Here is a 15,776-nt window from a genome sequence, read left to right as displayed (position 1 = left end):
ATATGAGTTCTTTTTAAACCCTAACCCACTGTCTCTGTTTTTGGGACTCACTACAGCTGCGTTCCCATTCGTCAAACTCAAAAAACATCACGCTCTGTTGACGCTTTGTATCGATAATGTCAACGGACAAAGCTCCAACTCAATTAGCGCTCGATTATTCCTTTTTCGCTTGCTGGCGTCGCTGTGACTGTTTTTACACATTCCTCCCGGCCTTTCCAACATGTCGTCACCATTTGGGTCTCGTGGCAGCAACACTTGGCAGGTGCACGGGAGAACGGAGGTAACATGAGAGATTTGAGCACCCAAAGCGCTGATTGCTAATGGTTGTGTTGTGACAGAAATGAAGGGGGGAATCGCGGCGTTTTGGAGTCTGAGGATTGCAAACTGCACTCTGAACGTTGCTGGATCTTTAAACCCGGATCTGAGAGACGTGGAAGAGCAAACTGAAAATACAACCATTATTCAAGGATAAAGGTTTGAATCACTCTTGTGTGTTGTCTCGGATACTGTCATGTATGTTGCAGTGTCATTTGAAGAGCAAAACGTGGCTAGAGCTGAACTTTGGGCTATAACATGAAGACAATGATAGCTAAGAATCCGATGATACAATTCCCAGTTTAACTCACTAAATGCAGACGATATAACGTGATTAATGGGTAATATTGCTTTAATTTGAAGGCCTAAAAACAGGATATAACAATATAAATGCTGGACTGAAGTCTTCATTGTCAATTAACGTAAAATATCTTTATTCACTCAAGTTAAAAGTGTCGGTAAGCTTCTCTCATAAAGGAGGGGATTATGTGCAGATTCAGTCTTTAAAGATGCATTTTCCGATTAAATCTTACTTAGGAGTGTCCAAAGTATGGCCCAGAGGCTAATGTGGCCCTCAAGCCTCCTGCTGGTTTGGCCCAAATGATTCTAGACAGCTTTATACTACAATTTAAAAATTCTATCACTATGACCTCAATAAAATCAGATTATGACACAGACGTGAAAGAAGCGTTCCATGTTATAAAAGGTTTAGTGGTTCTGTTAACGCTGCGTAAATACACCCACCTGAATGGCCCACTGTAATGACCCGGACCACCAGTCTGTGGCCCTCCTCCCTGATCGAACTCTCACAAACGTTTATCACACTGTTAATCTTCACGTGCATCGTCGGACGCGCACACAGCTTTAGGATGACAAAGTGAAGCTGGGGTGGACAGCACACAACGGTCTGGTTGTGACACAAATAGGGATTATTCAGGTCACAATATAATCAAAAAATAAATAATCGTGACCATTTCAGAAGCAAAATTAAGTGTTTTTTGTTCATTTTACAGCCCAAAATATAGACCTAGATTTAAAGAACTTTATTTTACCTGACTTTTATGTGCTTTTATCACATTTAACTTTATTTTGTCTTTCAGAAAGTCCAGTTTTGTAAAGCCGGTCCCAAACATGAGGAACAGCAACATGTCAGACCACGAGAACGAAAGAAAATAAAAGATTTTACTGTCGTTTATTCTCAATAATCATGAATAATCGTGAAATGTTTTGGCTCACAGTAACGACAACACTAACATTTGACATCGTGACGTGCCAAGACGCAAAGTGCTTCTTTTAACAGATACAACTATATTCATTAACAAGAATAAAGTCTGGTGCCGCAGCTTTAACATGAGTCGTATAACGCACAGCGATGACGTTTGTTGATTTTCAGTTCATCTCTCGTCTCTAGTTTCCTTCATCGCTCAAGGTTTCAGGTTCTTTGTCACATACACCTGCCGGTAAACATGAAACATACAAACACATGCATTCACATCAGTTTCACGGTGAAGGTAACGGCCTTAAAAGAACAACAGCGTCATCTGGTACATAGTCAAAGTCTAAGAAGTGAACGCAGCTGTTGTCGGCACTAGGTCATATAGGGAATCGGGACAGAAGTGACTGAATCCAACATGGCGGAGACCATGACCATGAATCTGTTATATTGTCAATTCAGGCAATCATTTTCTCTCTTGGGTCCAAATCCGAAGTGTACCCTAACCCTAACTCCCTAACTCCCTAACCATAACTCCCTAACCCCTAACTCCTAACTCCCTAACTCCCTAACCCCTAACTCCTAACTCCCTAACTCCCTAACCCCTAACTCCCTAACCCCTAACTCCTAACTCCTAACTCCCTAACTCCCTAACTCCCTAACCCCTAACTCCCTAACCTTAACTCCCTAACTCCCTAACCCCTAACTCCCTAACCTTAACTCCCTAACCTTAACTCCCTAACCCCTAACCCTAACTCCCTAACTCCCTAACCCTAACTCCCTAATTACCTAACCCTAACTCCCTAACCCTAACTCCCTAACCCCTGACCCCTAACCCTAACTCCCTAACCCTAACTCCCTAACTCCTAATTCCCTAACCCTAACTCCCTAACCCTAACTCCCTAACCCTAACTCAATAACTCCCTAACCCCTAACTCAATAACTCCCTAACCCCTAAAGCCCTAACCCCCTAACCCTAACTCCCTAATCCCTAACCCCTAACCCTAACTCCCTAACCCCTATCCCTAATCCTAACTCCCTAACCCTAACTCCCTAACCCCTTACTCCCTAACCCCCTAACCCTATCCCTAACCCTAACCCCTAATCCCTAATCCCTAACCCTAACTCCCTAACCCTAACTCCCTAACCCCTTACTTCCTAACACCTAACCCTAACTCCCTAACTCCCTAACCCCAACTCCCTAACCCTAACTCCCTAACGCCTAACTCCCTAACCACTAACCCTAACTCCCTAATCCCTAACTCCTAACTCCCTAACCACTAACCCTAACTCCCTAATCCCTAACTCCCTAACCCCTAACTCCCTAACCACTAACCCTAACTCCCTAATCCCTAATCCCTAATCCCTAACTCCTAACTCCCTAACTCCCTAACTCCTTAACTCCCTAACCACTAACCCTAACCCTAACTCCCTAACCCCTAACTCCCTAACCACTAACCCTAACCCTAACTCCCTAACTCCCTAACTCCCTAACCACTAACCCTAACCCTAACTCCCTAACCCCTAACTCCCTAACCACTAACCCTAACCCTAACTCCCTAACCCCTAACTCCCTAACCACTAACCCTAACTCCCTAACCCCTTTTGTAGAAGTTCATCTGATCCAGACATTATTTTCTTGAAGTTGAATAATGACAATGAATGAGGAAAGTTAGATTTACTTTGTCTGGTTGAAACTAGTTTATGCCCTGGCTCTGCAAGTGTAGCTAACCCATCCCAAAACAAACTAGACTGTGCAATCTATAAGTTAAAAAAGTTTAAACCCGAATTAAAATGTCTAAGCGGGAGTGGAACCCAGTATATCCTGCACCATAAGCCGTGTCATTAACGGCTGGGGCAACACATCTGGAGATTTTTTCACTGCGAGACAGGAAATGTCGCGTCTGGGCTCCAGAATGATGATGACGCACTGTCGCTAACCACAAGTGATTTGGGCCACCATGAGGGCAGCCATATTGGATTCTGTAACTTCCGTCCCGATTCCCCATATATATATATATATATATATATATATATATATATAGTGCTGACCAATAGCTGTTGTACTATTCAGAGAAACCGTGTAGATGCTACTGGACCTAATGGCTTCATCTCTTTCAATAGCTGTGGACTGTAATGCACTGATATGATATTTAAAGTGGCTGCAACCGATGTTTGTCCATGTAGTCGAGCACAATGTGTTGCAATGTAATATGAATTGTAAAAGAAGCTGTTAGAAAGTCAAAATGAGACTGATATGTGATGTTTCAAGTCCAACGAGAAGGATGTTAGCCTGGTAGATGTTCTGCAAATGCTCTGGCCTCTGAAAGATGTGAAAAGCGATGATAAGTGATACGTTTGAAAAGTGAGGAATACATCATAGCTATTTACTTGTTCCGTTTCATGTTTGTTGGACAGAAAATATCAGGTACAGCACCCTGTAAATGACTGTTCTTATGATCATCTGCACGTGTCGTCTGTATGTTTTTTTTAAATAGCTACGAAAGCAATTTGAGTGGCGAATGGAGATAGAAAAGCACTTTAAAAGATGCAGCCAGGCCACGTTACACGCCAGATTTCAAATGTGTGATAAAATAGAAAAAGATATGCAACTTTAATGCATACTGTGGAACATTCCGGACAAAGCAATAACACCTTCGTTGAGATGTTCCCCATTTCCCCCCACGCAGTGTACTGTATTTTTGTATATTGCACTGGAATATAAGTCGCACCAGCCAAAAAATGCATAATAGAGAAGAAAAAAACATATATAAGTCGCACTGGAGTATGAAATGTGGTTGCAAGTGTGAAAATAACACATAATATCACATATAAGTCGCTCAGGAGTATAAGTATATAAGTATAAATATAAGTATAAGTCGCACCCTGGCCGAAACTATGAAAAAAGGAAAATACGGTACTTTTAAAGGATATCACGCATCATCTGTATTGTTATTGGCCTTTCAACGTGATTCAGTGTTAGCACTCCATCTACTGGCAGCAGAGAGTATTACCATGCCGTGGTAATGAATGTAATTTGAGGGAGATCTTTTTGTGACGTCACACATCTGGGAAATGTCAAATTGAGTGTGTTTGAGACGCTCAGAGAAAGAGCAGAGGAGACGACCTCGTGAACAGAACGAAACAAGCCGTGAAATAAGCAAAATACAACTCCAGGTATATTTTTGATGAGGACAATTGTAAAATGCGCCCTGTAAATGTGAACGTTTCCTTCTTGTTTGTCCGTTCCGAGCAACTGCACGTGCCTAAATGCCAAATCAATACAGAATCGAGTAAACAGTCGCTTATTTAGTGACTGGACTACGTTTATGAGTGCTGACCACAACCAAATCTTAAATCCTGACACGCAACAGAGAAATCCACCACAAAAACATCTACTCTGACGTTTGCACTTGTCGAGACACAATTTGAAAGCACAAAATAGTTGGCAGGCCCTTCTTTGCCCTCCGCCGTGGACTACTTTGGCGCTCTGCAACCTGGAGTCCCTTTTTTTGACAGCAATTTATGGCATGAAATGATGACCGCGGATGTCTATATATATCTCCACGCTCGCCTGTTTAAAAATGCAAAAGCGCCTGCCTTGTTCCGTTAAGATTAATGACTTTGAGGAAGAAGACCTCATGACAAATGGAAGCTATTAAATTATAATTACATTTAGCCGGTATGGCATATTTGTCTCAATCCATAGCTCTGTTCCTACACAATATCTACATGGGTAATTTCATCGTGCGACGCGAGACGCTCGTGAGGGAAAATGCGAATAATTTTGGGAGCAAAAGTAGGCACATTCTGACACCTGGGGACCTAATATCGCTACGTCATTCTTGGCGGGGGTTTTATTGCGTTTTATACCACAACCAAAACAAGTGCTAATATTGCTTTTGATATGGCGCTAACCCGGGTTTCATCAGTCGGGTGCAGATGCGGCCCAGTGCGGTGGAGTTTTTAATAACGGCCTGTCAATCCGATGGCCCCTCCGCTCTGCAGGGAGACTTATAAAGCAGGAGAGGAGCAGGGGTAAATCCAGCAATATCTCGCCAGAGTTCAGACGGGCACAAACAAACTCCCACATGCAATCAAGGGAGCCGGGCGCCAGCGCGGGGACACTGTGTACGGCCAGCAGAAAGACGGAGACTTGTCGGGCTTTTGGAGCCATTAAATCTTAACGTGACCAAAATATATGCATTCATTTAGCAGTTACGCCCATGTAAAAACGAGCCGGTGGTCTGAACGTGCTTTCTGCCTCTTCTGTGTATTATAATCGCCCTGAAAATGCTCTGCAGACTCTGGGTTTCAGTTTCGTGTTTGCAGGCACCATTAGGATGCTATTGACCATCCAAAATGCATCATATTTTGTTTTTAATGCAGTCATATAATCAAGCACAATTAATATAAGCTGTAGTGTTGCTGTTCATGTTGGTAATTCAGTCTCCATTTCATTGCATTTACTCTCTATCCAATTAGTTCCATATCCATATAGTCCGGATGGAGAGTTATTTCCAACTCTCTGGTCAGAAGGCGAATGCTAACAACATAACATGACGTGAAGGAACAAGTGTTATAACAGTGAACACACTGTTATAACACTTGTTCCGTCACGAATAAAAATAATAACAACCTGGAGTTTAATTTAGCTCCATTTAAACTTTCCTTCTTTCAAAAAGCTTGTCTTCGTCAAAGCATTGAGAAACATTTGTGGTTAAATTTCCCAAAATTGTGACATCAAAAGTATTGTCCGGAGGATCAAGCTAGCTTTAGTCTCTTCTTCTTGCAAATTCCCTCTACTACCAGCAGATGGCATGCCAACACACACCCTACCACGGCGGCGCCTCACCGTCAGAAAGCCACACGCGTGCTTTTTCGACACATAAATCATTCTCGTGCATTTGAAGTCTGAGCCACATTAAATCGGAAGCGCTTCAGAAAATCCGCCGCCCGTCTTTAATCTGAGTCAGTGTGAACCAGAACCACAAAGAACCACAGCCCTGAATCTGCCTCCATCTGGACTCCACACACACACACACACACACACAACACAACACAACACAACACAACACAACACACACATACACATACACACACACACAACTCATACACACACACACACACACACACATACACACACACACACAACACACACACACACATACAACACACACGTATACACACACAACACACACACACGCACGCACAACACACACGCACGCACGCACGCACACACACACACACACAACACACACGTACACACACACAGACACACACACACACACACACAACACACACACACACACACCACACACACACACACAACACACACAACACACACACACAACACACACATACACACACACACACACACACAAACGCACGCACGCACGCACACACACACACACAACACACACGTACACACACACAGACACACACACACACACAACACACACACACACACAACACACCACACACACACACACACACACACAACACACACACAACACACACACACACAGCCCCGGCAGCTCCCCCTGCATTAGATTTATGGAGGCAGCGAGCCCCCCGCCTCCGGCACAGGGATTTGATGAATGCGATTCCGCCGCCGTCCAAGATTATAATGGGGATAATGCAAAAGAGCGCCTCCTGCCTCACAAACACCATGTGGACCCGGCGATGGAGACGAGGTCCGCATTTAACACTAAGTAAATAGAGCAGTTACGGCGACTTTGGGTAAGGAACGCCACGGGCGACGAGACAATAAGCCGCTTCTCCGTGGGCGGGAGGGCGGGGACGGCGGAGAGTGTTCGGCCCCGTCAGACAATGGAGTCACGTATTAGTTGTATAGTGTGGTGTTTTACTTTCACAATTCCATCGCTCTAAATAACTTGGCTCTCGCGTCTATATCCATGGGTTTCAGGCGATGAAAAAGTGGCACTGTTTCCATGGCGAATAAAGCGAGACACGGCAGGTGAGGAGGAAGAAATCTTATTTGAAGCTTCTGTGGGTTTACTGACTTTAAATGCAAGAGGAAATGTATAGCAGGGTTTTCATCATGGAGTGTATTCACATGTTCTTTTGTGTGTCAAATACCGTGTTTTCCGGACTATGAGTTGCACCTTTTTTCATAGTTTTGGCCGGGGTGCGACTTATACTTATATTATATTTCATACTCCAGTGCGACTTATACATGTTTTTTTCTTCTCTATTATGCATTTTTTGGCTGGTGCGACTTATACTCCAGTGCGACTTATAGTCCAGAAAATACGGTAGCCAAAATTGCACATTATTTGTGACAGTATCATGATGAAAATAAAAGCATAGATTGAGCCAGGTTTATATTTCTTGCTTCATTTTGACATAATAAATAAAAAAACAAAAGTAAAGTAAAAAATTGGCAAACATTTTTAAATGTCATGTAGCGTTGTAAGTGGAAGGTGGAGTATTTGGTGGTATATTTGTATATTTGGAGACTGGTTACGACCTCGTCCCTGTTTAATGTGAGGAGCCTGGTCCCTCACAGTCACTTCATTATTACGAGGTTTTTTTATTTTAGATATCAACACATCCTTCAGTTCGATCCAGTGAAATCGTGTTATGTCCAATATTGTACATTTTGGTGTAGATGCAACTTGTAAGATGTTTAGATGAATTAATAAAACATATTTAGGTGAAGATTGGACAGTTTTGTTGTTTTGTGAAACCTTAAAGTGCATATGGCTTTGACTTTGGTTTATTTACATAAATAAATGTTTAAATATAAATTATATCATTTTACACCAATCGAGTTGGTATTTGTGGAGAGAAAAGTAAAACAATCTGTAGAAAATGACAGAAAGTGATATTTTGACTCATTCTTTATGCATCATTTACACAAAATAATCAACTTTTTTTTAACATCCTAAACATTAATTCTACAAAATAAAGGTGCGCTCATGTATTTTTATTTGTGATATTAGATGAGTTGTTGCCCAGTGTTTGCTGGGTAATTTCCAAGTGTGATGTCATCAATTACAAACAGGAAGTGAAATTAAAAAACCTACAAAATCAGTGATTCTGGGATGACATTTTCTATATTTTTTAGCTCACTTTAAAATATATAAATCTTAACTGCATTTTAGTGCCATGAGTCGTCCAACATGTCAGAGCCGCTTTTAAGTTGAAAGAACAAACTGACCAAAACACAAACTATAAACAGGAGGATGATACAGGTTGTTCCTTAGGCTCTTTTGTGTTTCTAAAGTCCTTTTATACTTTGCTTCTTCCACCAGCGTGGTTCTGAGACTTCTGAGGTGTGTTGGGAGGGCAGCACCTTTTTATTTATTTGATTTTGTTTATTTTTATTCCATTGATTTTAGTGTGTTTGTTTGATTTAATTTTCTATTTGAATTTGTTTTTATATCTTATTTTATTACTTTTATCCTATTTTTGCCTGTCTTTTACCTTGCTGTGAAGCACTTTGGAACCCTCTGGTTGTATAAATCGTGCTATATAAATAAAGTGGATTGGATTGGATTGGATTAGGTGTTTACGTTACACCACAGGGCGCTGGCTAAAGGTCAAAGGTGACAATGGCTGAATTACAGTAAAGGTACAAGTCTGTTTGAAAATATAAAAGGCGGCTCACTTGCTTATACAACAGGGCAAAATGTGTACACTGTATTTTAAAATGGAAAACCCATCAAATCAAACTTGTAGGGAAGTATTTCTTACTTCATTATACTGTACGTCAGAATATATAGGCTTCTCTACCTCCAATGCTCCTGTTATATTGTAAATCTGTATCACATTTACCGCTCCACCGTCCATCCACACTCCAGCAAACTGAATATAAAGCATATTATTCAAGCCCAGAGAGGATCGATGAACCATTTAAATGCTTATTAGCAGTCAATATTTTCTTATTGAATGGATTAATAAAGGGAGCACTGCACCAGATTGAATTCTTTTTCCGGATCAGTGCCATTCGTTTTTATTCTGGGCAATTCTTTTTGGAAGATAGAGCGACATTTTCAACACGAAATAATACATTGAAATCTTACAGTAAACATTTTCTTATGAAGCTCTAGATCCTTCTAAAACTGTATAATGTCCAAGCATAATGTCCTGTTTATGAATTTTTTTGTATAGATACTTGTTCAAATGATTAGCTAGTTTTGGTTGTATCTGCTCAAGCCTCAAGTACGTCTCAAGTCGTTGGCGTCAAGTCCAAGTCAAGTCCTGTGCTTAAGTTTCAATTCCTTTACGTCATTGTACCAAATTACCAAAAACGACTAATATTTCTGCAGTCAGTGTATATGCTTTTTGTAATATATAATATAACATTTTTATAAAAAGTTCTGGAAAACAGTTTTAACAGTTTAACCTTCGTTTACCCAGGAACGACCCACTGAGCTCTAGTGTCTCTTTTTCAGGGCAGTCCTGGCCCCAGAGGGGAGGAGCCTATTGTACATGTTTTTAGTGCTAATGGGACCTACACAGACACAAGAGAACATGCAAACTCCACACAGAGAGGCCCCTCACTGCCTGGGAATCGCCCCCCGGAGCCCTGAGCAAAGCTGTTCTGCACGTGCACCTGTGAAATGTAATAAACGCTTCTTTCATGAAATCCTGATATTATATCGCGGATTCATATCTTTTATCCGACAGTTGTTGTTATGTATAACTGTTATATTATTCATGTCAGTGTGCTTAACCAAGAGCTTTTATTAATTCTAGCTGTGCACACTACGCCTGGGCTGCAGGCGGTGTGCACTATCTTGAAGTGGGCGATTTGCATAGCTCCAGGCTCGCTCTCATTTGTCCTCGGGCTTCAGCTGGGAATATTTGTGAGTACAATAACAGAAGTTACACATTTAACTTTTACAAACTGTTTCTGGTGTGTTGCATGAGCCACGATGCCCCGGGTTGAACGTCATCGCACGTTCCGACCCATTTAAATGAATGAATAAGGTCTAGTTATATCGCAGAATTCTAAATAATGTTGGTGCTTTGTTAAAGTACAAAACACAAGCAGCGAGAGGAAGGACGAGGCACTATATTATTATACTACTATACTGTTTTGTTTTGTTTTGTTTAGTTTGTCTGGCAAATAACGGGACATTTTTAAACACGTAATCAATCCTATTTCACTGTGTGTTTATGTATCTTTACGCCTTAGTCACATACGTTATGCATCATTCTTCTGTGATCTTTTCATTTATTTTACTTTTTTTTTTTTTACAATTTTATGGTTGAAATGTTTTGCTTTTATTGGATTTCACTGTTTTTTATTAAGATCAAATTGAGCACCGTTGTTTTCTATCTGCGCAGCACTCTGGAGCCCGTTTTAGTTGATCAAATACAGTAAATCATGAATATTATGATTTACTGTCATTATAAACCCAATAGGACTTTTGTTACACAGTGCCACGATGGTGTAGTTGCTGTTTTTATATATATATTTTTTATAGTTTTCTATCTGCGCAGCACTTTGGAACCCATTTTAATCCATGCAATATCGTGGATCATGAGTATTAATATTTACTCTCATTATAAACCCGACAGGACTTTTGCCGTGTCGGTGCAGCCTGCCGTACTCACATATATTGGCGGTTCCTTTGGGGATGGGCAGGTAGGAGCCCACACTCCAGGCCCGGCCGTGGTAGTGCTTCTTACAGCGGCTGCAGTCGGGGCCCGTGGTGTTGTGCTCGCACTCGCAGCCCAGTTTCTCCTTGTCAAACACACAGCTGTTGGCGTGGAGGTTGCACTTGCACCTGCGACACAGAGAGATAAGTCAGTAAGTAAGTACATTTTAATTGTAAAGCACCTTTCACAGAGAGAAAAGTGCAACACAAAAACACACAAACAAACTTACAGTGAGCAATACACATGCAACAATATACAGTCAAATCAGTCCCGAAAGCAACTGTAATTAAAAGACCTGACTGAATACAGAATACACACTCAAGCCAAGGTTACGCAGCTACAGCGCAGTACAAGGGCCATTCAAACTAAAAACATGTGAATAAAGACGCAATATTTTCACATTTAAGTCGTCATTTTATGAGATTAAAGTCGATGCCAGAAAAGGAATGAATTTGTAGTATTACGAGTTAAAGTCGTAGTCAAAATGAACACGTCGTTTTACTATATATAAAGTCATTATTTAAACGTAAAGGGATGACATCAGCGTTCCCAGTTAAAGAGACGCAGAGAGGAGCAAATGACTGAGCAAAGACCAGGGTTGAATGAGTACAAAGTTTACAGTAAACTTTATAAAGCTGGCTTTGTACACAACATACTTTAAGTCTTTACAGAACAAAGGAGCGTTCATATTAAATTAATCTAAAACTATAAAACACAAATATCAAGATGAACAAACTAAACTCTTATAAGAGGTTTTTTATAAGAGTTTATTTTTTTATTTTTTATATGAGTTATCTGTTACTTTATTATTATACTTCTGTCCCTGATCCGTGTTGCAACATTGGAATTTCCCCATTGTGGGACAAATAAAGGTTCTCTTATCTTATCTTAAATATTAGTTGTGCATGTGTATTATCTCCATAGGCTGTACAATGCAAAACGTCAAAGTAATCTAATGTGTAAAAACGTGCCTTTAATGACATATCTACAGTATTTTCTTGCAGTACAAATAATATTCCATCCCCCTCTCCTGCTACTACACCGAACCCCTTTCGTCAGCTCCTGTGCCGTGTTTATTTTCAGCCCTCACATTTTGACAGGAGTGAATTAAAACCCTGCTGGGTTGTCTGACTCTAATCATGTCTGTGTTAAACTTCATTATGCAGCCGTTGTGGAAATAAATAAATAAATAAATAAATAAAGACGGGAGCATCTTCATCTGTCGCTGCCCCGGCTGCGAACAGCGACGCCGGGAAAAAGGTCATTTTCTGCCTCTCGCCGCTAAAATGAAAGACGTCGGCGCGAGGCTCACTAATTAGGCTCCAGACGGCGATCAGATAGAGCCGTAATAGCGGGCGAAAACGCTGCCCGGCTTGAGATCTGAGCCTTTTTTCCTTCAAAGTTTGGAGGGTTTATTCGGACGGAGACGCTCCAGGATGGACCTCCGCCGACAAAAGAGCGGCGTTATCACACGGAGCGAGGTAGAGACGTCCTGACAGACGTCCGGACGGACGGGGAGACGGGCAAAAGGAGCGGCCTTCAACAGCCCGACCGGCGCACGCCACGATACCAACGAGGCGAGGAGAAGCAGCCAAAAATGTCTGAGGGAACAACAAACGTACAGTCGGAGTTTGAGGATGATTACGGAGCCGGGCGAGACGTGGAGGGAGGACGAGACGTGGAGGGAGAACGTGCCAGGCTCTACGAATGTGAGATGGAGTGGGTTTTGTTTGTGCCACACCCAGAGAAACATGTCAATTTTCTTTTTTAATATAGGGTCTACATGCAGAATAAACCAGGTAAATCCAGATTAAAATCCTTCGTATAGGAGGAGTCAACCGATCAGATGTATTTGTATTTGTCTGAGGACAGGGGACGCTGGGACATTCCTATGAAGATTGTTTAAAGTGACGTATGACAGTTTTTTTTTAAAGATTTTCAAATGTTGACTTTATTTAGTGTATTAATACCTGTTGTACTGTTGTTATAAATTATAGTTTTCACACCAATCGATTAGGTATTTGTGGAGGAAACGTTGAAAAATCTGTAGAAAAATGACAGGAAGTGACATCACACCAGGGACACTTTCAAGTTTGTGCATCATTTATACAACAATTTTTTTTTTGGACTCTTTAAACGTGAATTCAACTAAATAAAGTCACGCTCATGTATTTATATTTGTCAAATTAAAAAAAATGTGACATAAGATGAGTTTTTGACCGCTGTTTGCTGGGTAATTTCCTAGTGTGATGTCACCAATTGCAAACAGGAAGTGAAATTATAAACCTTCAAAATTTGCAATTCTGTGATCAATTTTTTTATATTTTTTAGCAAAATTTAAAATTATCTTAACTGCATTTTAGTTCAATGAGTCGCCGACTTGTAGGGGGCACTCTAACCTGCTTTCATTGTTTTGAATTGAATTTTTGTGGTTATTTATACAAAAGCAACTCAAAGCTCTTTACAAACCCATGTAGAGATACATCAAAATCAGTACAGAAGTTGAAAAAATTCCCAACGCAATATAAAATAAATAAAAAACATAAGCAGGTAATTTTAAATTCATAAGCACTTGATGATTTTCAGTCCCAGGTGAAACTCAGACAGAGCCAGGTTGGTTTATGTCAGCGACACGTGGTAAAAAGAGCAATTTATTGGTCAAATGTCATTTTGGTTAAAACAAAATCAAGTATCTTAATTCAGATTACAGATTAATTTAGTTTAGTTTAGTAAGTCGATCATCAGAACTCCAGGTCCGGACCACACATGGTTGCAGTACTGTAAAAGCATACTGGCTGGTCAAATACTACTACTTTGAGAATGATTTCAGGGGTTCACCCTCTTTTTCTCCCGGACAGCTACTTTTACATAACAAGTGGCAAAAAGTATCTTCTCCTGAGCCCTGTTAGCAGTCGAGTCAATACAACAGTAACCCAATCCTCAGATGCCTATAAAGCATAAACCATTATTTATTTATAAGAGCATAAAGCTGGAATCTAAAGTACACGATCATCATGAGCACGCTATGAATCTAATAAGTTGTTGCCTTGCCAGCCCAAGATGTCATCCATCCATCCATCTTCTGCCGCTTTATCTGGGGCCGGGTCGCGGGGGCAGCAGTCTGAGCAGGGACTCCCAGACTTCCTTCTCCCCAGACACTTCCTCTAACTCCTCCGGGGGGATCCCGAGGCGTTCCCAGGCCAGCCGAGAGACATAGTCTCTCCAGCGTGTCCTGGGTCTTCCCCGGGGCCTCTTCCCGGTGGGACATGCCTGAAACACCTCCCGAGGGAGGCGCCCAGGAGGCATCTGGAACAGATGCCCGAGCCACCTCAGCTGGCTCCTCTCGACGTGGAGGAGCAGCGGCTCTACTCCGAGCTCCCCCCGTGTGGCCGAGCTCCTCACCTTATCTCTAAGGGAGCGCCCAGCCACACGGCGGAGGAAACTCATTTCGACCGCTTGTATCCTCGATCTTGTCCTTTCGGTCACTACCCAAAGCTCATGACCATAGGTGAGGGTAGGAACGTAGACCGACCGGTAAATCGAGAGCTTTGCCTTTCGGCTCAGCTCCCTCTTTACCACAACGGTCCGATGCAGCGACTGCATCACTGCAGCCGCTGCACCGATCCGCCTGTCGATCTCACGCTCCATCCTTCCCTCACTCGTGAACAAGACCCCGAGATACTTGAACTCCTCCACTTGGGGCAAGGACACCCCACCCACCTGGAGAGGGCAAGCCATCTTAAGATCCGCCCAAGATGTCATGAAAAATCAAAATAAGGAGATGATTTCTGTTATAACACACTATTTATTTATATTTTCCACAGATTATCCATCATATTGACCATTGACAGCAGTTATATTTGTTGCAGTCATCTTCTCTACTCAAACCTTCTGAGTAAGTGATTCAAAATCTTCCTGTATATTACACATTTTAAGTATACATCTTCACTTTTCCATCTCGCAATAATCATAAAGCAACTTTTTCTTGTTGTTTTTGTTGAAGAATCAAACCTAACGACCGGCGATATCCTGTGTTTTTTAAAAATCATTTTCATTTACTCTGAGGCTGGGTTCGGCCTGTGTTTGTTGTCACTGTAATAAAATATCCCAGTTTCATATTCCACGTGTTTTCCAAATATAATTCTCCGTATTTGATTTTTCCCCTCAGAGGGTAAAAGGTTACGCAAGCAAACGACCCGCGCTCCTTCTCCGCCCGCAAACGAGCGCTGTGGTGGTGGTGGGGAGGGTCTGACACATGACCCGTCCCCGGGGCCCGCGCGGATCATAGTTTCATATTGAGACTATGTTTGTTTATTACATAGTGCTTAGAGCGGAGCGGGGCCGACGGACAACAATTACCAGAGAACATGAGCCTGAGGGATGACGGGGCCGGTCAGAGAACCATCTATTCTAATTGACTTCCTGGCCTCGCCGTGACATCCAGCAGTAATGGTACATAACTGCGGGAAGCTACGGAAACGATAGCTGTCTCCATGGAGCGCAGTGTCAGTGTAAAGAAGAGCGGTTGATGGAGACAGTTCACACCTGGTTTGAGCACCAGTTTACCGTATTTTCCGGACTATAAGTTGCACCAGCCAAAAATGCATAACAG

The 15,776-nt window shown here is 41.8% G+C and overlaps 1 protein-coding gene across 1 annotated transcript in view; it reads right to left on the bottom strand.

The window, feature by feature from the left end:
- LOC140356034 (netrin-G1-like) overlaps positions 1-15,776 on the bottom strand; it is a 152,179-nt gene that overhangs the window by 59,942 nt on the left and 76,461 nt on the right. Inside the window, exon 3 of the mRNA XM_072440725.1 lies at positions 11,120-11,292. Coding sequence (XP_072296826.1) covers positions 11,120-11,292 — 173 coding nt within the window. The remainder of the gene's footprint in view (positions 1-11,119; positions 11,293-15,776) is intronic.

Source organism: Eucyclogobius newberryi, unplaced genomic scaffold, assembly GCF_026437365.1.
Source record: "Eucyclogobius newberryi isolate DKJ021-1_F unplaced genomic scaffold, fEucNew1.0.hap1 SCAF_12, whole genome shotgun sequence".
NCBI lineage: Eukaryota > Metazoa > Chordata > Actinopteri > Gobiiformes > Gobiidae > Eucyclogobius > Eucyclogobius newberryi.
The sequence above is the reverse complement of the archived record's forward strand: the minus strand, read 5'-3'. Positions and strand labels throughout refer to the sequence as shown.